This window comes from Amblyomma mixtum, chromosome 5 (genome assembly GCF_055824585.1).
Source record: "Amblyomma mixtum isolate Tamu chromosome 5, ASM5582458v1, whole genome shotgun sequence".
Taxonomy (NCBI): Eukaryota; Metazoa; Arthropoda; class Arachnida; order Ixodida; family Ixodidae; genus Amblyomma; species Amblyomma mixtum.
Window position 1 is genome coordinate 99304984 of NC_143016.1, and position 24705 is coordinate 99329688.

At 47.7% G+C, this 24705-nt stretch overlaps 4 protein-coding genes across 4 annotated transcripts; 2 read left to right on the forward strand and 2 right to left on the reverse strand.

Moving 5' to 3' along the window:
- Positions 1-659: 659 nt before the first annotated feature.
- LOC149343164 (uncharacterized) lies at positions 660-4911 on the reverse strand. Its single transcript, XM_089542313.1, has 2 exons — positions 4078-4911; positions 660-704 (listed from the first exon to the last, which is right to left on the reverse strand). Exons 1-2 carry the CDS (start codon positions 4909-4911, stop codon positions 660-662), a joined length of 879 nt encoding a protein of 292 aa, XP_089398439.1.
- Positions 4912-13922: 9011 nt separating this feature from the next.
- LOC149343165 (uncharacterized) lies at positions 13923-15685 on the reverse strand. Its single transcript, XM_089546902.1, has 2 exons — positions 14852-15685; positions 13923-13955 (listed from the first exon to the last, which is right to left on the reverse strand). Exons 1-2 carry the CDS (start codon positions 15683-15685, stop codon positions 13923-13925), a joined length of 867 nt encoding a protein of 288 aa, XP_089403028.1.
- Positions 15686-19953: 4268 nt separating this feature from the next.
- On the forward strand, positions 19954-22270 carry LOC149343166 (uncharacterized). The gene is made up of 2 exons (XM_089542315.1): positions 19954-20841; positions 22247-22270. Exons 1-2 carry the CDS (start codon positions 19954-19956, stop codon positions 22268-22270), a joined length of 912 nt encoding a protein of 303 aa, XP_089398441.1.
- A 958-nt stretch (positions 22271-23228) lies between these two features.
- Positions 23229-24307, forward strand: LOC149343167 (uncharacterized; the record flags this gene model as incomplete). The annotated part of the gene is made up of 1 exon (XM_089546903.1): positions 23229-24307. A coding segment is annotated over one exon (924 nt), but the record flags the coding sequence as incomplete, so codon positions are not given.
- Between the last annotated feature and the right edge of the window lie 398 nt (positions 24308-24705).

Sequence of the window (24705 nt, forward strand, 5' to 3'; positions counted from 1 at the left end):
GTTTTGGCGTGACAAATTTTTTCCGACGCGCGGTGCCGACTACTGCGACGTCCGCGGACGGCTTTTGGACCGGACGAGCTTTATACGCTATCGCGTAATAAGGCCGCTTACGCAGCGCGCTGCACAGGCGGCCTGCACAGTGTGTGCTGCATGCAGTACTTGGCTAACTGTGTATACGTACTGGTGGCCAATCGCAAGCAGACGCTTTGCCTTCGCAAGTGTAGCGTGATTGTTCAAGCACTTAAACCTCTGCATAACGTTTTGAAGCGCCATTTAAAGAATCTGGCTTTTTTAGTGGGTGCGTAGCGGAAAAATTGAAGCTGAGGTATACCGCAGTGCGTATAGGCAGAGACAACATTTGCAATCTATTCGTTCGACCTGGCGTGCAACTGACCATTGCGCTCATATGAAAACGCGTGTTGACTTCCGTGGTGGCTACACAGTTGTTGCCGACCTCTTATTTGAGATCGTCCAGCCAAAGGAATAACGATATATGCGCATGTGTGCTGAACGAATGTTTTTTTACTTTGAGTGGTTAGCTCCAAACGTATTTCTTCAAACGGACTGAAAGAGGTGATCTCGGAAAACAAGATCCCGCAACGGGCACCCCGCATGGTCTTTCTTCGGTCCACAGCGTCTTCAAAAGCCTGCTGCACAGCCTAGTCTTCAATGGAATAGTCTGATGGAACTGCATGTTGCCGAACCTGAAAAACGAATGCCACATAAATAATGCGACACTGTTTGAACGCATTGTCATTTGTATATTCATGTAAAGAGTAAGTCCCTATTAAGCATGGGAACTAGCTTCCTATTGGCCATGCTTGAAACTTGAAAATAAAACAGCCCGTGTCACGTGATACACGCGTCAAGTATTCTGAACAATTGACTGGAGTTTTCTGAGCGAGTCTTCAAAAAATTGGCGTACCCCCTTTGCCAAAAGTAACCGATCAACAGGTTCTTGATTCTCAAACGTATAACGGAGCATTTACAGCAGCCCTAAAGACCGAACGGTGCCAGAATGCAAGGACAAGGTCTCACCTTTCTTTACACAGCTAGAATCAGGGCTCAAGGGCTGCCATGAGTGCTTCGCTACGCGGCTAAGAAACAAACCCCCTTTGCCGGGTTACTTTTGGCAAAGACTGTACGTATGGATAAAGCACTCAACAAGATGACGCACATTGTAAAGAATGCAATGCTCGGCGACACGACACTGGTTATGCAGGAAAATTACACAAGACGAAAATAAAAACTTCGTGATTTTTACTTCACTTTCACTGAAGAAGAGAAGGTAGTAGCTATGTATCACCTATCGGGAAGCGCGCAGCCAGCTGCACAGAAAAGGTCCACAAAAGGTCCACAGAAGGTGCACAGAAAAAAAAAGGTCCTAAATCAACCATTGATTAGCTAGAAAGAAGCCTATTGCATCTGGTCACAATGTAAACATGTGATTGTGTGGTTTAAGTTACTGACGCCAAAAGGCGTTTCGTCCACCTCAGAAAATCGTTACTTTCCTGACGCAGCATTGTACACTATGTAATTCCCGTCTATTATACAGCTGTCACGATAAAAGAAAAAAAAAACTCTCCCGGTGACGAAAAATCTATAATGCTGAAAGGACCGGAAACAAAGAAAAAGCTTTTCATTTCGTTTGGTGCCCTGCCATTGGTCGCTGCTCCCACTGACGTAGGCCGTGGGGAGTGACGTCGCATTGGTCGTGTCAGGACCACAAACATGATGCCACTTATTTGCATAAACTCTGTCCACGTTCATGGAGCACTGGAAGACCAACTCAAACACCGACGAATTCATATATATATATAGCACGAAGAGAGTTCGACATATGCTACCCGAGCTTCATCGGTACCACTTCCTTCACGGCTCCCTTCCCACTTCCTTCTCAAAAAAACTGTGGTGTGGTTGTTCGACGAGTTGGTGAAGCATGCTCACTGTCACACTGTCGGATTGGATACGGCAGAGGCCGCGGGGTGAGATTATCGACGGCACACCGGTCCCGGATCGGCGGTGACTGTGTTCGGTCGTTTTCTTCCACACCTGAAGTTGGTTACGTCACGATTAACGTAATTCACGACCAAAGGGACCGAAAGCAAAATGAAGGGTGCTTGGGTTCATCGTCTCCACCATGCGCATTTTAATAAATTGTTTGGGCCCTGTGAGAAAATTAAATTCAAAGCCCTTAGAGTAACAGAGCCGAAAGAGATTTTTACGTTCACGTGAAGCCCGTGAACATTTGTTGCCAACAGCACCTGCCAGCGACTTTTTTCACGTCATGAGACAGCTTAGACAAGTATGGGGACATTCAAGGCCCCAATCTGGTCCTTCCCTCTCTGATCCATACACCTCCAAAACATTACTTTTGAGCCATGGCCTTTGAGCCTTGGCCTAAGTTCCCGTACAGCGATACGTTTATTTGGGAGTGATATCCCTCTAAGCTCACTTTTTTTTACCTGGCTGTGCAGACTCAAGAATACAATGGTGGCATGACCCACTGAGCACCTATCATATACACAAGACACGCAAACGCCCCTTATAAGGACGCTTTTGGCTGAGGAGTTAACACTCAACAACGCTTTTAAACATGGGGAGCATAGCTCTTCTTCATATCGCAAGAGGAAAGTTAAATTCAGGTCCAACAATCATGTTTAATCCTCAGAGTCATTTCTGGGCACCCTGTCTGTACACACACACAAAAAGAATGTTACTCTGAATTGCAGCTACTGAAAAACCCAACTTCAATCTTTTGCACACCCGCCGCGGTGGCTCACCAGTTCCGCATATATAAGGACATGTGGGCAGAACCTAGGCGACAGAGGAGGAGTACTTGGGCGGGGAGGATCTCTAATGCTACCAGACTGTACTTTAAAAGGTTGGTTCAGCGTTTTCTGATAGTTGAAGTAGTAGTAGTAGTAGAAAACTTTTATTGAGATCTTTTAAGAGATTCCCGGATTCGAAGCCTCCGTCGTCTTTCGTGGCGCCGGCTACTTGAGGCTTCTCTTCAGCAAGGTTGGGCCCCTAGTCCAGGGCTCCACTGAGTCGCGCTGCATCAGTAGCGTGCCGCACTAAGGCCCTTTGGGCCGCGAGCTCGCTGCTGGTGAGCCGGCTCTCCCATTGCTCCGCACTCGGGAATTCGTGTTGGTGGAATGCTTTATTTCGTTCGCACTCCCATGTGATGTGGTATAGTGTGGGTGTGTCGCCGCACCAGGGGCAGTTTTCTCTGTATTGTGTTGGTGACATCTTGTTATAGATGTACAAGTTGGGGAAGGAGTTTGTTTGTAGCCTACGCCAGCCGACTGCTTCCTAAGAAAAAACAAGCGTCTGTGTCTACGCAGTGATACGCAAAGAGGACCCCATTCCGCTGAATGGCTCCATCCACGCTGTCGTGTCATGAAGTTTTTTTTAGAATGGGAAGCTTCACTCCGCCAGGCATCCGTTCCCTCACCAATCACTGTACGGTATTCAAAATGCAGAACGACTACTGACGTGTGTGGTGTGAAGGCGTATACTACAGACTGATCCTCTTGCAACGTAATCTTGTAAGAATCTTTGGCTGCTGCATACCCAGAAATTCTGACAATCGCATTTTTCGACGAGAAACAATTGTGAACGCAATTTTTTTCACATGTATGTTTTCGTTATAAAAATCGATAGATCCGAAGATGTTACCTCGGAAGGCTATCAGTTTTTGCTATTATAACGTTTCTGCGACCGTCAAAAGCGTTCCCTACTGGCTTTCCATGGGAGTCAACTATATGGAGCGAGATATGAAGAAAGATTTTGCTACGCATGGGAAGAATGGGCCATTACCTTCACTATTTCTATAACATTAACTTGTAATATTCCATAGTTGACTCAAAGGTAAACCTGACCTCCAAGAATCCCTGACTTGAGTCGGACTTGTCCACACAAGCCGTCGAAAAAAACATTTACATTGTGAGACAGCGAACCTGTTTCCCTTCCTTGTCCTCCGCCGTTCTTCCGAGCGCTATGTTTGCCGTCCACATAAATGCTTTCCCGCACGCTCAACTCATAGCAATGTTGTTCTTTCGCAAGTATCCTTACCCGCCGACGTCGCTTGTGATGGCGCTTGGTTGAACCACTCCGCGTCGGACGACGGCCAGCTTTGTTTCGAGGGAGGCGGCGTCCCCGCCGAATGCGCCTCTCAGGGCGCGCCACTGTGGTGTCTTCAGCCTCCGTAGTCCACGCTGCAGTCAGATCGCCAGAGTAGTGGCCATCGGCCTCAACAGACCATTGCCGGTCATCATCGTTGTCGTCAGGCCGACCCTCACGAATTGCCGTTGCGATGTCGACGTCGTCCGGTGTTGGTGACGTGCGCCTGTTTTTAAGTGGCTGCCTTGGTATTACCGTGATTGTCCAGTCTTGCGCCTGCATCATCTCACGACCGCTCACGCCCTGCGCTGACGGCACCCCTGCTCTGTTTCCCAAGTGAAGGCTGGAGTCTGCGTCGTCCACCGCGTCGATATCGTAATCCTGCAGTTCACCCTGAACCGCCGACGCCGCCCAGATCGCCAGTCCTATGAAGACACACATGGCCAACATGGCGACCAACACGGCCGCATTGTCAATGTCCAGGCCCTGAAGCCCCTTGATGAGAGGGACGCTCGAAGGCCTCCGGGCACGCTCGTCTTCGTAGTAAGCACCGGTCGACGACGACATCGGTGGCGTCCCCTGTGACTCCGTGGATGCCGACACCCATTCCAAGCCGGAGTGGTAGCCCTCGAACGGCACCTCCAGGGGCAAGGCCAGCTCAGCTGTGGAAGCCGCGGTGAAGTGAGCCGGATCCGGCGAGTCGTAACCCCCGTGGTCCGAGTAGAGAAAGCCGCGAGGGTAAAGAGCCTGGTTGTGGACGTACCGCAGATTTTTCTCGTTTTCCATGGTGCGCGGCGCAAAGCAGGGAAGCTATCGCCTCTTTTTCTTCGTCGATGTGAGTCACGTGATCGTAAATTTCGCGGGAGTGCCTGATGATGATGTCCTCAGGCTGAATCTGACTACCTTGCTAAAGCTTTCAGTATTTTCTTTTTATACTTCATTATTTTTCGAATTATTCTCTTTTCTCTCTTTCACTCTCTCTCCAATGCAAACTCCTTTATATATATATATATATATATATATATATATATATATATATATATAATGATTATTATTATTATTTATAATTATTATTATTATTATTATTATTATTATTATTATTATTATTATTATTATTATTATTATTATTATTATTATTATTATTATTATTATTATTATTATTAGTTTTTTGTTTTTTCATCCTCTCTGTGCCCTTCTTGTGGTAGACTCCCCAGGTGCTCCTCTCCCGTGTGCTTTCCTTTTGCCTTTACTACGTACAGGTGAATACCAACCTTTACCACCCGATTCTTGGCCGATCCCCCAGAGTGGGTATGTGCCATTCTGTCATAGGCTACAACAACAACATCAACATACCCACGGCGGGGGATTGGCCAGGGTGCATAGCGGATACAAACGCACTCATGTACAGGGAATGGAGTATATTTAAATTTAAAATTTTGGGACGCATAGCTAGAATTTGTACAAAACAAAAAATACGGAGAAGGAAAAGTTGTGAATTCACATTCTAGCAGAGGGATCTACGAGATGAAATTATATAATCGTGAATAGATACACACACTGGCTTCAGGGCATATCCCTTGGCGCTTGCCCTGAAGGATAAGAGAATCGGAATAGATAGAGGAAGCCGAAGCCGAGCGAGGGGGATCTCCAAGTAAATTCTACGGAGAGCAGCGAGCCGCCGGCAGGAGAGGAAAAAATGTTCTATAGACTCAATTTTGCCACAAGACTCACAAAGGTTGTATATCGAAAGCCCCGATCGGCATAAATAAATATTTAGCCGCGGTATCCTGCAGCGCAAAAGGGTCATGGACACCTCACATTGCCTCGAACTGCACATCCGCACACTCCAAGGAAATGCCAGGTGTTGAATATCCGCTGTAGCGAGGAGAGGCTCATGGCTCAAGGTGTGGAAACGCTGGAATCGCTGAAAGCGTGCTACAGTCAAGTAAACACTATTTGGGACGAAAGGGACAATAGGTCCATCAAGGGCAGACTTTACTAAAAAAATCAGCCCTCTCATTAGAAACAATGCCACGGTGCCCAGGGACCCAGTGAAAGCGTACTTCTGTAACATGTGGAGGAATAAAAAATTGAAGGGAACGGCTGATAGGAGTATCTCTCGAGGTTTCGAGCGCTGCCAAAACAGAAAGGTTGTATGAGAGTATAATAACCCGAGTGACACCGCAGGGAATCCTTATTAAGGCCAACTCAATGGCCAGAAACTCAGCTACAAAAATAGCGGTATAGTCAGGGGCCCGAAATGAGTAACTCCAATCAAGAGCCCTTGAGTAAATACCAACAGCAGCTTTTTCATTTTGCTGGGAGGCATCTGTGTAGAGGGCAATACGGTTAGGAAAATATTCTAGGTGCTCCTCTATGAGCCCATTTAACGTATTGGCGGGCAGGTTCTTAGCATTCCTTGGGAGGGTGTTGTCAAAGAAGACTGCCGTGTCAGCCCGCCTGTGGTTGACTATTACTAAAGATCTCATTGATACAGAAATATTTGACAGCAGGGAGTTAGTGAACACCACCTTAGGGAGCTTATACCGAGGCCAGGGAGTACCAAAGAAGAGAGTTGGCATACCAGTTCTCATCTGCTTTGTTTTTGTCTTTTCTAATGTTACGTGACAGTAGAATCTGATTTTTGTTTTGTAAACAGAATGAGATAAATATAGAAAATTTGAAAAGGGAAGCGAAATCTGATTTGCAACTGCTAACAGAACGCGCACAGCATATTCCTGCTCCAAAAAGAAAACAAGAAAGAAAGGATGTGGAAAGAAACAAGAGAAAATAAGGTACGATGCGGCTAATTAAGTAAGCCTGAAATAGAGAGGAATGGTGTTCGAAGAAAGTTATTTTTATCGCTGTCGCCGCATCACCGGCAGCGGCTTTTTTTTTTGTCAAAAAAAAAAAGTGGGATAAGAATGAAGATTGGAAATTACTTGCAGCAAATTTACATGCACCTCATATAATTTAATGCCCTTCACGAAAAACAGAAAGAATCAGTTTGCAGGTGCGAGACTCCAGCAGAAGCACACGAAGGCAGTCAGATGAAGGAGCGTAAACACCGTTTGATGACAAGTAACATCCTTAGCTGGCAACTCTTCTATAGAGGCAATCGCTTTATTCAAGAGTGAAAATGAAGTGCCCGTGAATTTTGGCAGCTGGATTTCTAGCTGCGTTGACTGCAGCTATAGACACCCCAGAAGAGGTTAGAATGGAAGAAGACGGAGGAGGTGGGCGAGTAGATGGGACTTGAGAAACCAAAGTATTGTAGATTTGCATAGGGAGCAAGCCATGTGAAACACGAGGATTCAGAACGCAGTCACAAAAAGAAGTTTCAGGCACTTGTAATCAGGGTTTTTGGATTTTGCGAACTATGTGTGCTCTGATATAGCGAAGTGGCCGGAGACGCGTTAATTGTTGGAATTAAATTTTGGGGCTGTCGGTATAACGTTTTGTAATTGTGCGTTTTAATGGGCTCATATTAACGGATATTTAGAGCTCATTTCCTGCAACACCTGTCTGGGCAGTCACCTCCAGCATTGGGACTGAAGACGGGGCCAGAGAATGCACAGCCTCGTCTGGGGTTCTGTGAGGTCGGAGGGATTTGACGAACGTTTAAAGGAGCAAAACGCCACCTGTGTGTATGAAGAAGTGTGTGACGAAATGTATGAACTGTGTATGACGAAGTGGCTCTGATAAGGACATTACAGTTTGAATAATGGGCATAGAAGAGACAATAAAAATGTCATACGTGAAACTCAAGATCACAACTAAGCGTAGTGGGGGACAATTTGCACTGCAAAGGGGGATGAAGGTGACGATTATGATATCAACAGACTAAACAAAAAAAATGAAGGGGGTGATCAGACAACCGATGAAAAAATTCTCTTAATGCAATTGGATTCAGCCTCGATGGATTCTTTCATGTTTTTACTGTAAATAATCGTTTTACTCTAAGCCGAGGCTTCACACATGCGAGAGAATGTATTTTTCTGGCGGTTGAAATGTAACTCGTCGGGTCGGTAGCGGGTGACGATTTTGAAGAGTGAAGGTTTGCGGGTGACTGCTTTTTTTTTGACGCTTCTGCAATAAAGAATCAATCGACATCAATACAAGAAGGCTTTGCCGTCTGCAGTCTAGTCATTGCTGCAGGGATCTGTGGTATTTTTGTCATCGTCTGCTTTGGTTCTCGCAAAGTCCCAACTTCGTGCAGCAACGCAACGCTGCATCCTCGCCAGCAAATCCACCCGACTGGCATACGCCTCTCAACACAGGCGGAAAATATTCACTTTTTGGGTGCTTGTGCCGCCTGTGTTACGCCTTTCAAGCGTTCATGCAAGTCGTGTCTATCGGCGCTAATATATTGACCATAAATACCCCCTGTCTCGAGGAAGAGGCACCTCCATCTATTATTAAATAAACAAACAACTCCATAAAATCTGGCTTATGAGAGTAGGTCGCTCTCCTTGTGTTTGGCTAAAGCCACGGACGTAGCATTCGGACTAAAGACGAAGAAGCCTTTTTCAACACAGCCTGCTTGGTACACAGGGTTCCGCAAGCCCGACTCTCCATGGACAGGTGGACTGGAGCTACCATTGCTTACTGGATGAAAAAGCCGAGGGTAGCGTCGGCACCTCTAATACCGAGGGACCCACCGCTGACTTTCGAGCAGAGCGGCTGGAATCCGGAAAGCAGCCAAATCAACCTCCCGGATCTAGCTTCGAACCTGGTAACCTTCACGCTGTTGCCTACCGACCTGGACGATGCGGCCAGGACACGAAGAGGTGTGGAAGAACCAAGCCCTCCTTCCTGCTTCCGTCTCGTCCTGGGCACGTGTCTCGTTATCGGCGTCCTGTCCGCGGTGACCGTCACCCTCAGCTGGCTCGACTGGCCGTTTCTACCAGAGGACGCTGGACATTCTCCTCCTGAGCCTCACAGTGCCTCAGCGCCTACTTCGGGCTCGAGGAGAGCCGCTGATAACGATCAAGAGGAGATGCGAGCCGCCTCTGCGATCTTCACTCGCGACAATGACACCTGGACGCCGAGCTCGAACGAAACCCTGCAGACTGAAATTAGCAACGTCTCCTCGTGATGTATCGCGAATCTTCTACGTAAAAGTCGTTATTAAACGACTGTATTTCTTCATATTCCTTCATGACTGAACATGAAATCGAGCTTTGCATTTATTGTGCAAAACGTATACATGAAGGCTCAACACTGGTCTTCTGTGGTGCCATAGTGTGCAGGAATTGCACTTTCTCGCAATCTTGGTTTTAATATTTGCTCGTACATAAATCATGCTACGTCAAACAGTGCTTCCTCTTCCTCGATGGACTTTTATCTACGAGATTAATATTATAAGGATCCCTAGTGTTTAAGATAGACCTAGAGCCAAAAGTGGGGCAGCTTGGTATCTGTATCGGTTCATTCAAGTTTCTATTTAGAAGTGTTCGCCGAAGGCCGCTCTTCTGGTATACATACTACTTGTAGACTCCACGGTGGATAATTGTCCAGAGCCCATTAACACGTACGGCGTCTCTCATAGTTAGTTTAGGCATGCGTTGTTGTTGTTGTTAGTCTCATACAATGGCACATGGCCACACAGTCGGATCGATCAGCCAAGAAGTGGGGTGCACAGAGAATTTTTCAGGCGAATTTTTTTATGGATGAAAAGAAAATTAATGCTGGGGAAGAGAGAACTAAACAAAAAGAAGAAACATCGAAAAAAAAAAACTGGAAATGCGTTGTCTAATACACGCGTCCCTCTTTTCTTTAAACACAACTACTGCTTTTCATTTCTCTCTCATCTATCCTTAAAACCCGTTTTGAAATTTTTCTTTACAGTTGGAAGTTCCCACTTCATAAGAAAGAACTCAGCAAATACATCATTTCCCAAACATAATTTCTCCGCAGCGCACATACGTAAGAAGGCCGCCCATTGCCAACATTTGTCTACCAAACACACTCTGTCTCATTACGATTTCACGCCCATTTCCTTCTCGCAGCCCATACTTTTGGTTACACCTGGCAGAAAATTTTCTCCACGCCCAATGAAATTATTTTCGCTTCTTGTCCTTATGTGCATTTTTAGATTCTCTTCTTTCGGACTACAACTGTGGTTCGACGACGAAGAAGGATCCTCATGGAGGGTCACTACGCATCTTCGGGCACCTCCGGAATTCAGCATTCATCGTCGGATACGTATTGCAGTCCTTCGACTCAAGGAGGTCAGAAGACGCCTAAGCCTTTTTCGGGGCAGGACACTCTGCACACCGCCCAAAGTGGGTTCTCGCAGTGGTCCTACAATGCGCAACAGCCAGCAGTTCACTCAAGCCTACTTCAACGCACCGGGCCGCAAGAGTACCGCAGCAGTCACGGCGACCCATACGCCACACCACAAAGTACAGGTCCCTTTTACGTCCTGTACAGTGATTCGGATCAAATTCCCTCTTTTGTTGACGCTAATCTACAGTACCCCTACGGTTACCAACCGGGTATGCACGCTTATCGCGGAGACCATTCGTTGTGCGCGCATCACGCCGGCGTTTGTCACGAAATCCAAACTCCTCGCGACATCCATTCGCAGTCGGGATACGCAAGCGGACAAGGGACGAGGCTTTTCACCATGGAGTGTGTGCAGTTCTGTTGCTTCGTGCTTATGCTGTTCGTCTGCACCTTCCTGCTCATCCTGCTCATCATTCGCCTCATGACCGAAAGGGCGAAACCAGCTACGGGTGCCCTCGCAACCGTCAACCTTCTGGACTTTACTCGGTCGCATACGTAGTTTGTAAACGTCACGTTACCGAAACGCGGTTAGCCAATACATACATTAATGTGTCCAAGGCATGAACTTTCAAATTTTCTAGCAAAGCTCAGCAAATACCTGTAGACACCGAAATATTCGAAGCAAAGAAAGTATTGCGTAAGTCATATCAGGCGAGAGTGCCGCATTTTTCCTTGCTTGTTTTGGAAACCAAATGGTGTACAACCACGGAGGATTCTGGTGTGGGCTAGTTGGTTCATGCTTAATAAACAGATTCACAACAGCGCTATGGAACGAGGACAGAAGGAACACGCCATCCTGTGTTTTTCGTGTTCCTTCTGTCCTCGTTCCGTAGCGCTGTTGTGAATCTGTTTATTAACCACGGAGGATTTCCGCTGCATGTCAAGCAGAGTGTTTGTCACAAAAGTGGCGTGGGATGTGGCTGTGGATCTTTGTTGGCAAGGTGCTCCACTCATAGCCAGCAATTCTGGACGAAAGCGTTTTTGAGCGAAAAACAGTTTATGAACGCAGTTTTTTTTATTTAAATTAAGATTTCAGTATACACTACATATCCGCTGCCCACCCGACAGCACTCTTCCCTTTTTTTCGCTATTAGTGTTTTTGCGGTCGCCAAAAGCTTTCCCCATTGGTTTTCTACACTAAAAAAACCTGCACCCTCCCGAAAGGGTGCAAAGTATGCTTGTCACACCCATAGTAAGGGTGGGATCGTTAGAGTTGCACCCTTTTTACGATTGCTTAACAGTTTCATAGGTTTTGATAGCTTTAAAAGGCGCTGATCATTTTTTTTTTGGGGTGCACTCTTGAAGGGAAGCTAAACATTTCCTACGAAGAGCTGCCGACGGCCTAACTTTGCACTACAGTTACGGCATCTCCAACTATAATTGCAATACACATATGTCTTTCGCGGTGTTTCTGGACCTCCTTGCTGTGGAGTCACATATCTGATGTCTACATGATGTTTATGGCGTTATTTTGCTGAATTTTTTTTAAAGAGAAAAAAGTTGGAGGACGCTTAATCTTGGCCTTCAAGAATGGGACGCGACAGCGTGTCGCAGCCTGCCAGGGAGTCCGCGGAACGCCATCGACCGTTCGGCGTGACGCCCAGCCGGTTGGACAAATCGCTCGGAGTCTCTACGAGGCCTCTCAACAAACCCGATGCCACGAACGCCGACATAGCTTCGCCGCTGAACGAACGGTCAGCAAGCCTCAAGCTTCGTGGTGGTGGTGGTGGTGTGACATTTTTTATTAACAGCCTTTATGTTAGGCGTTCAATAGGGCCTGGGCTAAGGTGACGAGGGCGCATTGCAGGGGGCGCCGGGGATCCCATGGACGAGCCCACCGACGGAGCAGGCGGTCAGGGCTTACAGACACACTGTCGACAAATATGCTGCCGACGCAGCAAAAATTAGACTTAGCTGATTTACCACCACCACACCCATCCTAATCGATCCGTGAAGCTCGCATTCTTCGCGAAATACAGTTTAATCTCCTACGTACACCAGCTTCGTGGTGAACGCGCCTTGGATGTGCGCTGCGTTGTTCGCCGTTCACCGCGTGATTCCTACGTCCCCGCACGGCCTCACTGCCCCCGAACAAGACGAGCGGGAGGCGCTAGGAGGCGCTGCCGTCGCGCGCTATCGGTTGAGGCCGGTTGGGGCAGTGGCGTACATTGCGAGGAGAAGGCTTTAGTGGGCGCCGTCTGATGGCGCTACGTGCGCGCCAAGCGTTTAGCCAAACGAAGAGGAAAAGTAGCGGGTTCTGGGATTTTTCGCTCACGGCCAACGCCGCCGACGACGACACCGGCTTTTCTGCGACACGTCGCGTTAAAAGGGCTTGCTAAGGGAGGCGAACTTTCAGCAAACCCACTCGCACAGTAACACGATGCTATAATGCGGCACGTATTTTTTGCAAAGAAACACACAGGTATGAGCGTAACAGCGATGAGTCATACAAAGCTACTGCGGAGACAAATTCAACAAGGAATACAGCACTGCTGTGCGCAATACTTACTTGCCATAACGCGCATACTATCTCCAAGTTTATATATGCCATCTCAGCAAACCCCTATTTGGAGTCAGTGATGCTTAGCACTTCAGCTGAAATAATACAGTTAACTATCACATTATGAGGGCGCAAATCGCAGTCATAGCTGCTCGCATCAAGGCTGCAGCTGTCATTCAATGGAAAGCTCGAATAGCTCGCATTTTAAAATTTCGCTTCATTGAACTACTGGAGTGTTGTTCGACAAGTCAAAGAACAAATGTACACATTCACACACCCTTGCACCCGAAGGAGCTACAACAGCCTTGCACCCGTGCACCTTTGAAGGTTGCATGCGTGTATTGAAGCTGCTAACGTGCTCAACGCACCCTTTAAAAAACAAGGAAAATAAGGGCGTGGAAAGGGTGCAGTTATTAGCGCTGCACCCTTAAGGGTGCAATTTTTTTTACTCTGCATGGCAGTCTTAACCGCTCGATGTGTAGCCTACTTCGTATAGCCTAGTTTTTGCCTAACACAGAACATGTGCGTCGGCGTCTGCTCGTTAGATCTTATCACTTCTTAAATATCGCTGAAACAAAAGAGTTTATTCTGGCACCAGTAGAAGAGTACACAATGCGCTATTATGATGGCCCAAGTTGCGAGTGAATTGGTCGCCTGAGCAGGCCGCATCAGTTCACATTGTTAACAAATGGGCTACGTGATTTAATACAAGTTGCGACTAATAAAAAGACTGGAATTTTTCTGTCAATATGAAGGCGGCCGTGTTGTCGTCTCGAGTGATGAAGCAGCTAAGTTCATCGCCATGTCAACAAGGCTGCCGAGAGCAGAAATAGAGCTCCGAAGTGCCAAATAAAATATAAACATACTTATGACGTGCGTTTCAACTGCGTATATTTTCAAATATTAAGCCTGCAAAAGTGACATGGCTCAGAGCGGGTTGATTACGATGTGACATCTTTAACGTGCCGTGCCCCCTTCTGTCGCCATCACGACCTCATTTCTCGCCTCATTCAGACGTTGGAACTGCTTGCTTGCGAACCTGTAATAAAAAGCAACGTGTATTAAAGTATCAATGCTTGACTGGAGTAGCGCACGCATTCAGAGAAATTTCCGTACTCATTTCAGCTTAGGAGAAATTTAGTAATGCCAAAAATTAGAAACATTTCCTTTGCTCATTGGTTGCAGGGGCTGTTGGCTTCCTTCATACGCCTGAGTTCTACGTAATGCATACTACCTGGTCACCTCATGATGCGCGGATATTGTGACGCGCTCGATTTCTCCGCAAGGTTCAAAACAATAAGCTTCTGCTCTAGTCCGCTTAGCGTATCTGTTCTGGTCTTGCTGACCTGCGCATTGTTCTCTGCATGATAATTCGCCGGAACAGAGCGTCGAGTCTCTCGTTAGACAGAGGGAGACATGCCTATTCTGATATCGCGAAACAGACCAATATTCATCGCCAGAAGCTCAGCAAAGTGCATCTGGGGTTTAACGTCTCGAAGCTACACATGGACTACGAGGAACGCCAGAGTGAACGGCTCCAGGTTCATTTAGAACATCTGAGGTTATTTAATTTGCGCCGACATCGCGCATAACACGGGAATTTTACTTGAATTGAAATGCTCCACGCATGGCCGAGAATCTCAGAAAAGAAATTCATCAGACGAACCCTGTGGATCGTGGTGCGGCCATGTTGCGAATGTTTCAAGACTTATTCGAGTCGCAATGAAAACGAATTCAATGAAAATCATTGTTATAGAATTTCGCTGAAAAATAAAAGCTCGACCTGAACCATAATTTGAAGAATGTCGAAGGGTGCTCCATTTCCAGTTCATCCTCACTAGAAATACTGAATAAACATGGCATCGTGGTATTCATTGCATGCCTTGTGAGTGCCGCAGGTGAGTTGAAGGAAAAAATAAATGCAGCTGTTCTTACGTGAGAGCGTCGGTGAATGCGCTTGCTTGGCCTCCGCCGAGTAGTCGAGCGCGGTGTGCGCTTCTTTTGTGGGAGGCGCCTCCTACGGTGTACTGGCTTCCGCGGACGGGCGAAGGTCGTACCCTGATGATCCGAGGACCGCGCTTCGACCAATTCGCGGGTGTACTTGCCCCTGGGAACCAAAGGTTGTTCACGGTCGTGTTCCTTATTGTAGACGCTGCGATACTCCAGGCCCGCCGTGGTGACGTCACTGTCATCCAGAGTGGTGGAAGTGCGCTTCCTCTTTGTCCGCTTCCCAGTTCTGGTCGTTATTTTCAACCCCTGCTTCTGCGTCCTCTTGTGCTCACTCGAGCCTCCTGGCGGCTTCAGGCCTCCGAACTTCGCAAAATGTTTGCCTGCGTCTACATCGTCCACTGCTTCGATGTGACTGTCGCGCAGTTCATCCTGAACCAGGGCCGTTGCCCAGATGGCAAGAGTGATGAACACGCACAAGACCAACACGAAGACCAACAGCGGCATACAGTCGAGACCCTTGGAAGGCAGTCCCTTAGCGAGGGCCGTGCTGGAAGATCCTCCTTCCGAGTCACCGATGGCCAGTGACGTCATCGAGGGTAGCGCTGGTGAGGGCGAGGCCAACGACGCCAGGTGGGGGCAGGAATGGTAGACCTCGAACGGGGCACGCCCAGATGAGATGAGCTCAGCCGTGGAAGAGAGGCTGACGGCGGCCGACGCGGGGGGTTGTGCAGAGTAGCCATGTCTCCGGACGGTGTTGAAAAACCCATCGGAGTAAATCGCCTCGTTCTGACCGCGTCGGAAATTTTCGTAGTTGTTCATGGTCAGCAGCGCACCAAGGGACGTCGAAACAGAGGCCTTTTTCCCTCTTTTTCTTTGTCGACGTATACCGCGTGACCGGAAACCACGCGATCTCGCAGTTCAGTTCTGTTTCTTTTCTTGTTCGGAATGAAGGTGAGGACATCTGTAGATAGCTTATCGTCACCAGATACCAGATACCACATCCTGAAATAATCTCAGCGCACCTGCAGGTTTCCGCACCAAGCACAACACAAACAAATAAAAATAAAAGCCATTCTCGCGCTTGTCGGGCCTGTTATTCGTTTTCCCAGATTCCTCAATTTTTATTTATGAGCCGCTTGAGGTAAGTCTAGATGAATTTTTCTCCTGTTTGGATCTGCACCTAACCTTGACCAATCCCCAACCGTGGGTATGCGCCATCGCTTCAGAGACAACATCAACATTGCCAGAGTTTTTCACTTCGAACAGAAAAGACGAAAACGTTTTTTTTTTTTGTTTTTGTTTGCTGAAGCCAGCAACGAGCCCTTGTGCAACGTTACTAGATAGGGTCCCTATCTAATAACATTGCCCTTGTGGGTATGCGCCATTTGTATGAGACCAACAACAACGACCAACGATATTTTCACCAATTTATAGGACACATTTACATTTCCTCTAAGCAACGACACTTTTATACAGAACTCCTGACGCCAGCGCTCCGCGCATGCGCTGTATGCGTAAGCAGCGTGTCTTCCGCTCTGCTCCACTCCTTCTCTCACTTCCTCCAGAGCCCGGGCCGGCGCATGCGCGGACGCTTGACTTTGACTGCCCCGACTGCCACGCATATAGGCTGGGAATATTCGCCTCAAAGGGAGACTGATTACATCTCTGTGCAATTATCGTTCTGAGTGAAAAATGTGTTCTTTGGCTTCCCGATCAAAAGAACCGTAGATAAATTTTGCTCAGAACAATATTCGTATAGAGACGTCATACGTGTTTCTTTAAGCGCCACTCAGTGTCCTGATGCAGGTTCTGTGGCGAGGTCTTCCATCATATGGTCTGGGCCTGTCAGGCCACTCCCAAATTAGTGCGCATTTGTCAGCCAAACAACGAGGGGTGGGAAGGGTGGCGGCTTTGACCAGTTCACAGCTCGAGGAGCAACTTCGGCTTCTCCACCGAACAACGGCACCCAACAGACTCACGGAGTAAGGATCCCGACCATGTCAACCCCTGGCTCCTAAATATCTTAACAAAACAATTTCGGCACGTTCCCATTTGGTTCTTTCTAGGTATTTTGACGTTTGCTCGGCGGTAAAAGACGCTGTTTATTGCCGATGAAGCTACATTAAAAAATTTTCCTGCCAGTCGATTCAAACTCCTTACGTCATACCGAAAAGCACGGGTTGCCACTGTTTTGAAGTGAATGGCGATGCAGCGTAGCCTCTGGGATAAGAGTTCTAAAATCGGTTGACGTACAGATTTTACTTGCGCAGTCACCAGATGCCTGTGGCGACACCTCTGTTTCGTTATTTAGACTTTTTTTGCTTATAAATGCTCCGTTTTCGATGACAGCGATCTCTTTGTAAATAGGACGCAGTACCCTCTTCAGCTGTCTTCGGTGGGTAGGTAGGATGACGCCGAACATGCGGCCCAACATGCACCCACCTCCGCCAGCTTTCATCCTCCAAAAAATTAGGTTTGCAGGTGTGAAGCCTCGGCTTATATAAAAGCATACATTACAGTGAAAGTATCAAAGTAATCACCGAAGGTGCTCCAACTAGCAGATTTCTGGCATCAGGTTCCATGATTGTCCTGTCATTCTCTTTAAACTGCTTAGTATACCCGGCAACACAGTCATGAACCAAGCCGACTTACAGGGATGAAGCATGATTTACCAGAGCGCTTGTGCACACAGCATAAAGCTGGGCTAGTTGATGGGGTGGAGCACATTTGGCAGGTTCTCTCGGATCATGAACGGAAGTTCACCAATATCCCTCAAGACAAAAGTATATAACAGCTGTATCCTACTGATACTCCCCTATGTGGCAGAAACGCGGAGGCTAAGGAATATGAGAGGTGTAACGTTACGAGACAGGAAGAGGGCAGAGTGGGTCAGGGAAGAAACGCCGGTTAATGACATCTTTGTCGAAATCAAGAAGTATTTCGTTTAACGCGATCCGGCCTTCTATCAAACACGTATCATCAAGCTGACAGATAAGCAAAGTGAGTGCGAAATTCTCGAAGCGGGCCTTATCACCTTCGGAAAAGATCCGTGTGTGAGAACTCCGGCGCTATGTCTGTCTTATGCGCTTGTGCGCATGAGAAGGATAGAACTTATGCATGTATACTTATGCGCAAAGCTTACGCGTAAGAAAGCAGTGCCACATCTTGTTTTTGTAGAAGAAAGGCAGGCCCGCTGGTCTCTCCCCACCCCCTAAACACGAACCTGATTTCAGTACTCAAGTTTTATTGCCAACTACTGTGACAACAGAGGGTACTGCGTGATAACGACCGCAGAGAGAAGCATTTCAAAAATGTTTGCAGTAAATTGTTTAGTGGCAGAATAAAACTTTTTTTTCTATTTCAAACTTGCCATACGGAATAAAAAGAGGCTGTCGATAAGCGAAAGCAGGTTGTGGAGGCTGTCCATTTCCAGAAACCTGAGCAGACTCCTGCTCTTAGTGTTGCCCGTTATCCCCAAGGAAAGGTGTTCCACCTGGCAGCCATAAGTCCAACTTCCAGTAATCGCCGTCTTCTTGAGTCCTGCGTTCCTGGGCACATCCACAAAAGGTGGCGTATATCCACCTCAGCGGCCAGCGCGGAACATTCGGGACCTCTTTTTTCGCCACTGAATCATCCTCAGAACCCCATCGGCATGTCTCCGACGGGGTAAGGGCCACCCCGGCCCTTATCTTCTAAGGGATACCTCCTCCGATCTTGTTAAAATATGAAGAAGGGGGTAAAGACGTGGGTGATCAATGGCACGTGTACTCTTCACAGCGGACCACAAGATGGGAAGAGCGGAGCGGAGATCAAAAGAGAGGCCAGTGGAGGAGGCATTGCTATTTTGGGCTTGGTGTGTAGGGGCGTCTGCTTTCCTCTGGTCAACATCCTGAATACTTTCCTGTGTCCGATGTATCTGGATGCGTTTCATATTTTCTTATCCTTACAATTAGGGCATGTATCTCCTGAGTGATGCTTATGTCTTCGTCATTCTTGAGGATTTTAACAGCCGCCCAGGAGTCCGTGCAGATATGGGCGTCTCATCTAGACACGGTGTTATTTATACACTCCATCGCGTCACTGATAGCGTACCGCTCCATCACAGGCGGGTCCGGATGGTCCGAAACGTATTCCCGATGTGTGATTACCTCAGAATGTGTATGGGTTGTGTTGAGGTGCCAACCGGACAGGTTTATTCCAGCCAGGCGAATACCGGCACGAGCACGAGACAAGCCTTCCGGGAGTCAGAGGAGTCTTTGTTCGCAACCGCTTCCCCATCGATAGTTCAGAGGGGCTGTAACCATTTTTCAGCAGAGTTGACCTGTAGGGCAAGAGGGTCAGGTACGGGTCTTGGGTCTTCTTCATTGAAGTTTTCATGATTTTCACAGCAGCCGCTGGGAGCCTCGCGCGAGCGCGCAGCAGCGCAGCCAAACTAACCGGCCTAGCCACTGCACGTGGCTACTGCCTACAACAGCTTGAAGCCGCCGTTCTTCCAACCTTTTCTATGACCGATGCGTCCGTATAAAAGCTGTAAACATGTTTTTGGATTTATATAAACCACTGTTTGAGTTATCGGCTTTGCTTTTCGATGGAGCTTGGTCGCCTTGTTTGTAGTGTATGCCCACGAAGGAAGTCCATCATTTTCGGTGGTTGTGCTGCCACTTCATTGTATGCAGCTGCTACAGGCATATGGTACTTTCTCTTCAGATGTCCTGTTACCTCTCGCTATGTTCAACTGTGTATATTCTCGGAAAATCGAGATATGCCTGAGTTTTGGCAAGGCCGTGATGGCGCGCATTGCGTTCCTATTTATTGTTTCTAGCGCCGCACAGTGCCGTCTTGTCAGTCAGTGGAACCGAGTCTGTTATAGTATCCTGGGTTGAAGTATAGAACGTACAAGACGCCTGGCAGACTGTACAGACTTGTTTTATACGTGGGCTGATTTTACGCATGCCTACTGCTCGGGCCAAAGGGCGCGGGTGACCATTCCGATCTCGTGCGCCAGTTTCAAAAGAAGAGGAAGACTGCCACCGCTACCGTAAAAGCGTACGGGGCATTCGAAAAAGATGCCTCGCAGGAACGACACGATGAGGAACGGCCCGTCATCCGACGCCCCATGCATCGTGCCGACTCCAAGCGCCCTCTCCTTCCCAGGCCTTGGTTCATCGGAGCCGGTCGCATCTACGGGCTTCCACCTCGCGTTGTCAGTGCCTCCAGAGCCGCCCCTCGCCGAGAGATCTGGGGTGGTAGAGGCCCAAAAGAAGCGCCATTCGCCGTCAGGCTTGCTGCCTCCGGTGCCTCCGCCAACGCCGCAAGCCTCCGCGTGGATCCCAGCCGAACCCTACGAGTACACGGAAGACGAGTCTCTGCACCTGCTACCCACCATGCCCAGCGAACCGCTCCTCAGGCGGCGCACCACTGGCGAGAAGGGCACCGGTGTCCTGGCCTGCTTGCTTGTCACGCTAGGCATGTGTGCTTTCGCCTGGCTCGTAGCTTCGGGCTCTCTAGCCGAGCAGGCCGGCATTGCTGGCCGGGAGCCGGACAGTGCCATGGACGTGGTCACCGAGCCGCCAGCCATGCTTCACCTGGAAGAAAACTCTGCGGCCATGCCGTCAGTAGCCATCAAACCAGGCGGCGGAGTCGTCGACGTGATTCGAACGCGGACTGTGAGGGCGACGACACGGGGCAGGGGTGGTCCCACGACGTCACAGGAGGCAACGCAGGATGCAAAGGACGAGATGTCCGGCTACAGCTGGCCCGCCCGCACAGTCGAGGACCTTACACGAGGAAGCACAACGTCAATCACTGGCCACGTGACGCTGGAGGCAGACAAAGCACGAGGGGAAGCGCCTGCGAAGGGCGAGAATAAGTCCGAGACCCGTCCAACGTTTGATGACGGCTTCACAACTCGTGCCAAGCATCCACGGAAACCCTCGCGCAAGTGGAAGCGACGGCACCTCTATCCGAGGCGTCATGTAAGAAAGTAGAGCTTCGATGTCTTCTGTATTTTTAGATGGCTCAAGAGTTGCTTAAAGTTTACGCTACGTTTTGGTACAGCCCTCTCAATATTTGAACAGCATGAAGAGGCGGATTACATGACACAGATGCGGCGAGTTGGTTACAAAAATATGCTTCATGTTTGGAAAAAAAAAATCCTATTTAAAAGGAGATTTGACATTCACGGAAATTTTGTTTATGAAGATATATTTTTGGATTGCATGGTCGTCAAATTTAATTATCTTTGCTAATTTGTTTATCATGAGGCAGAGGAATACGCTGTTCTGTTTATTTGGTCTATATTATACTGTATATGCTGACATTGCAAACCTGGAGTCAGCCTTATTATCAGCATTGCGCAATCGATTCCGCAGATTACTTAATTTAAATCCGGCTCGTTGTAGAACATTAACCATGTGGCCTTATGGTAAGCATCGGCCTCGCATTCGGGAGGTGCTGGGTTCGGTTCCCTGTGCCGCCGGGTACACACCGGTTTTATAATGGGTGCAAGATTTCCCCCGAGCTGGTGATCGGCTTTTCTGGCGTGAAATGCTTGGGAAAAAGCTCTTGGACCAAACCATTGCGTCACCACAAGGATTAACGGAAATCTGCCTCGTGCAGAAAACCCATTAATCGGGCTTTGCCGCATGATAGGATTTAAGTTGTTTGGCGGCGGAACGAACCACTGACGCGTCAACGCAACGGTTTAGCCCAGGACCCATTTTACAATTAAGCATTTCATCCACAGAAAACCCCAGCACCAGGCAGAGGGAAATCATGCACCCATTAGAAACCCAGTGGGTGCGTGCAGGTGTTCGTGCATTTGCCCACTTTACTTTAATTTCGCAAAACAAGCTGGTACTTCTCTAAAATCGTGTAACAAGCCTTGTTTTAACTTATTACTAAGGCTAGGATATACTGGCAGTATAAAAGTCCTAAGCTGGCAGTCATTTCAGCTAAAAACTTGGAAACGGGCCCTATTAAAAACATACGCGACATGCTCTTTTTTTATGTTGAGGAACAAACTGAAATACTATCAATCGTTAAAAATGTACTCAGATGGTCATAATCATACTGCTACTAAATATACTAAAAAGGTAACAGTATAAAGGTGACCACTTAGTTAATTTGAATAAGAAAGCCACTTTTGTTCTCCGCAAGCACAGCCCTTACGCTTTGAAAACCATCCACGCCACACGAGGTAGGTTAGAGCTGCGAACCGGAATCATGAGAGTTGATGAGGGAATGAGGGCTCTGTGCTTCATTTCATCGCTGCTGAATCGTCTGCTCGCTTAGCGCTCGTAGCTGTCACGGGTCAGCAACCAAGAACCAGCTGTTTTTTCACCTTGATTTTTTCTTGTCCTTCGGTCATTTTTTATGCAGATTCACCGAGAATCCAAGGAGTGAGCCCGTGGAGCTGACGCTACGAATCCATTTAGCACCAATAACGACCGCATGTCTCATCTAGAATTTCAAGGGATTAAATGCGCTTATTTCTGTTCTTCTATGTAATGAGTGTTTCTTAACTCATTAGATTCAGTAAAGACGATGAAATAAACACATCGGACATCCAGATATTAGTTCCAAGAGCTGTATTTTGAAATAATCCTTGCTAATCAGTTTATTTCAATTCCTGCTTCAGGCAAGATCTTTATCAAACCCAATTCAGCAAAAAGTGCGAAAGTGCACAGATAGGATACGACTGGCGTCGAGTTCTTGACTATGAGGTCGTAGTTCTTGAAGTCAAAAGTTATGAATTAGGATACTGGATAGGATTTGTGGGTCTGGCAGCGGCATGGCGAACGGTTCTTGCAAACACGTGTGCTTCATTTTGCAGATAGCCGCAAGCATCGCTGGACCATACTTCCTGAGCAATGCTTCTTCTTCAAGCTTCCTTCATGGAACATGCACGCTCACGGGCCCTCCATTCAGTTCCTGCTGTCAACCGATAGATGGCAATGCAACCATAACCTCATCTTCCGTCGATCTCGCTTGTCTCGACCACGCATGGCACAACCCCGGAACGTCATCGACACGGACCCGATGGGATATAAAAGCAACACACCGGCCAATCCTCTTCAGTGGGTCTGGCAGCGGCATGGCGAACGGTTCTCGCAAACACGTGTGCTTCATTTTGCAGATAGCCGCAAGCATCGCTGGACCATACTTCCTGAGCAATGCTTCTTCTTCAAGCTTCCTTCATGGAACATGCACGCTCACGGGCCCTCCATTCTATTCCTGCTGTCAACCGATAGATGGCAATGCAACCATAACCTCATCTTCCGTCGATCTCGCTTGTCTCGACCACGCATGGCACAACCCCGGAACGTCATCGACACGGACCCGACGGGATATAAAAGCAACACACCGGCCAATCCTCTTCAGTGGGTCTGGCAGCGGCATGGCGAACGGTTCTTGCAAACGCGTGTGCTTCATTTTGCAGGTAGGCCACAAATACGCTTTCAAATGTTATAGGAGCGATAATCGTTTTTTATTGCTGCTGCCAGACCCTCAGCACTTTGTGTGTATTTTTTCTTGCCTACTGCATTCGTTAAGAATTTTGTTGCAACTGTCCGGCGATGTCGAGACAAATCCAGGCCCAAAGTCAGAGGAAATGCTAACGGAGCTGCTAGCTGGACAAGCACGAATCAGCGCAGAGCTTTCCGCGCTCAACTCTAGAATGGCTACCTTTGAACAGCGTATTACGCACATAGAGGCGTTGGCTTCAACTGCTAACGACGCTCTTCAGCGTGTTCATGATTTTGAGATAACTGTTGAGAATCTTAAAGATGTCATTACCAAACTTGACCGCAAAAATGATGACCTGGAAAACCGATCCCGTAGGAATAACTTAATCATCTATGGCTTGAAGGAACCATCAAATGAAACTTCTGAGGGGCTATTGGCTTCTGTATCGGAGTTACTGTATTCCAAACTTGGAATCCAATGTGAAGGTATTGAACGCTGTCACAGGCTTGGCAAGCAAACAACTGAAAAGACGAGACCTGTCATTTTTAAACTGCTAGACTTTAGAACCAAGCTTTCGATCCTTAAAAGCGCCAGAAAACTAAAAGGATCTGATACGCACATTAGCGAAGACTTTTCTGCGCGTGTACGGCACATTAGGAAGGCTCTCTGGGACAACTCGGTTGATATCCGCAAAGAAGCAGATAAGTATAGGTTACAATACGATTCCCTGATAGTCGACAGTGTTCGTTACACTTGGGATGATGTTTCCAAAAGGCTTGTCAAGGCTGCACGTGCTGCAGTGCCTAGGGACACAGAGTGACTCGTTAATGAGCAGAAAGGTAGAAATGAGCAGAAAGAAAAGCAGAAACTGACTCTTTTGAACTTAAATGCTAGAAGCTTGCTTAATAAGATTGAAGATTTCAATTGGCTTGTAGAATGTTACACTCCGTCAGTTATTTGCGTAACAGAAACATGGTTGGACAACTCCATATCAGATGTAGAATTTTTGCCTCCAGATTACTCGGTTATCAGAAACGACAGGCAGTTTGCTAGAGGAGGGGGCGTAGCTCTGTTCATTAGAAAAGGCATCGAAATTTTTGTATTGCCAGAACTTCCGAATACTGAGTCTGTTTGGTGCCGGCTAAACATTTCTGGTTTCGTGACAGTCGTGGGTGCTGTGTACCGCCCGCCCGGTTCGGAAAATATTTTCTCGCACATTACAGAATACATAGCGGAACACAGGCTCCACAAGTATAAAATGACCATTACAGGTGATTTCAATGCTCCTTGTATCGATTGGAAATTGTTAATTTCAACAGGTCGTGACAAGGTTGTTTGTGAATCCCTAATCAATATGGCTATATCATATGATT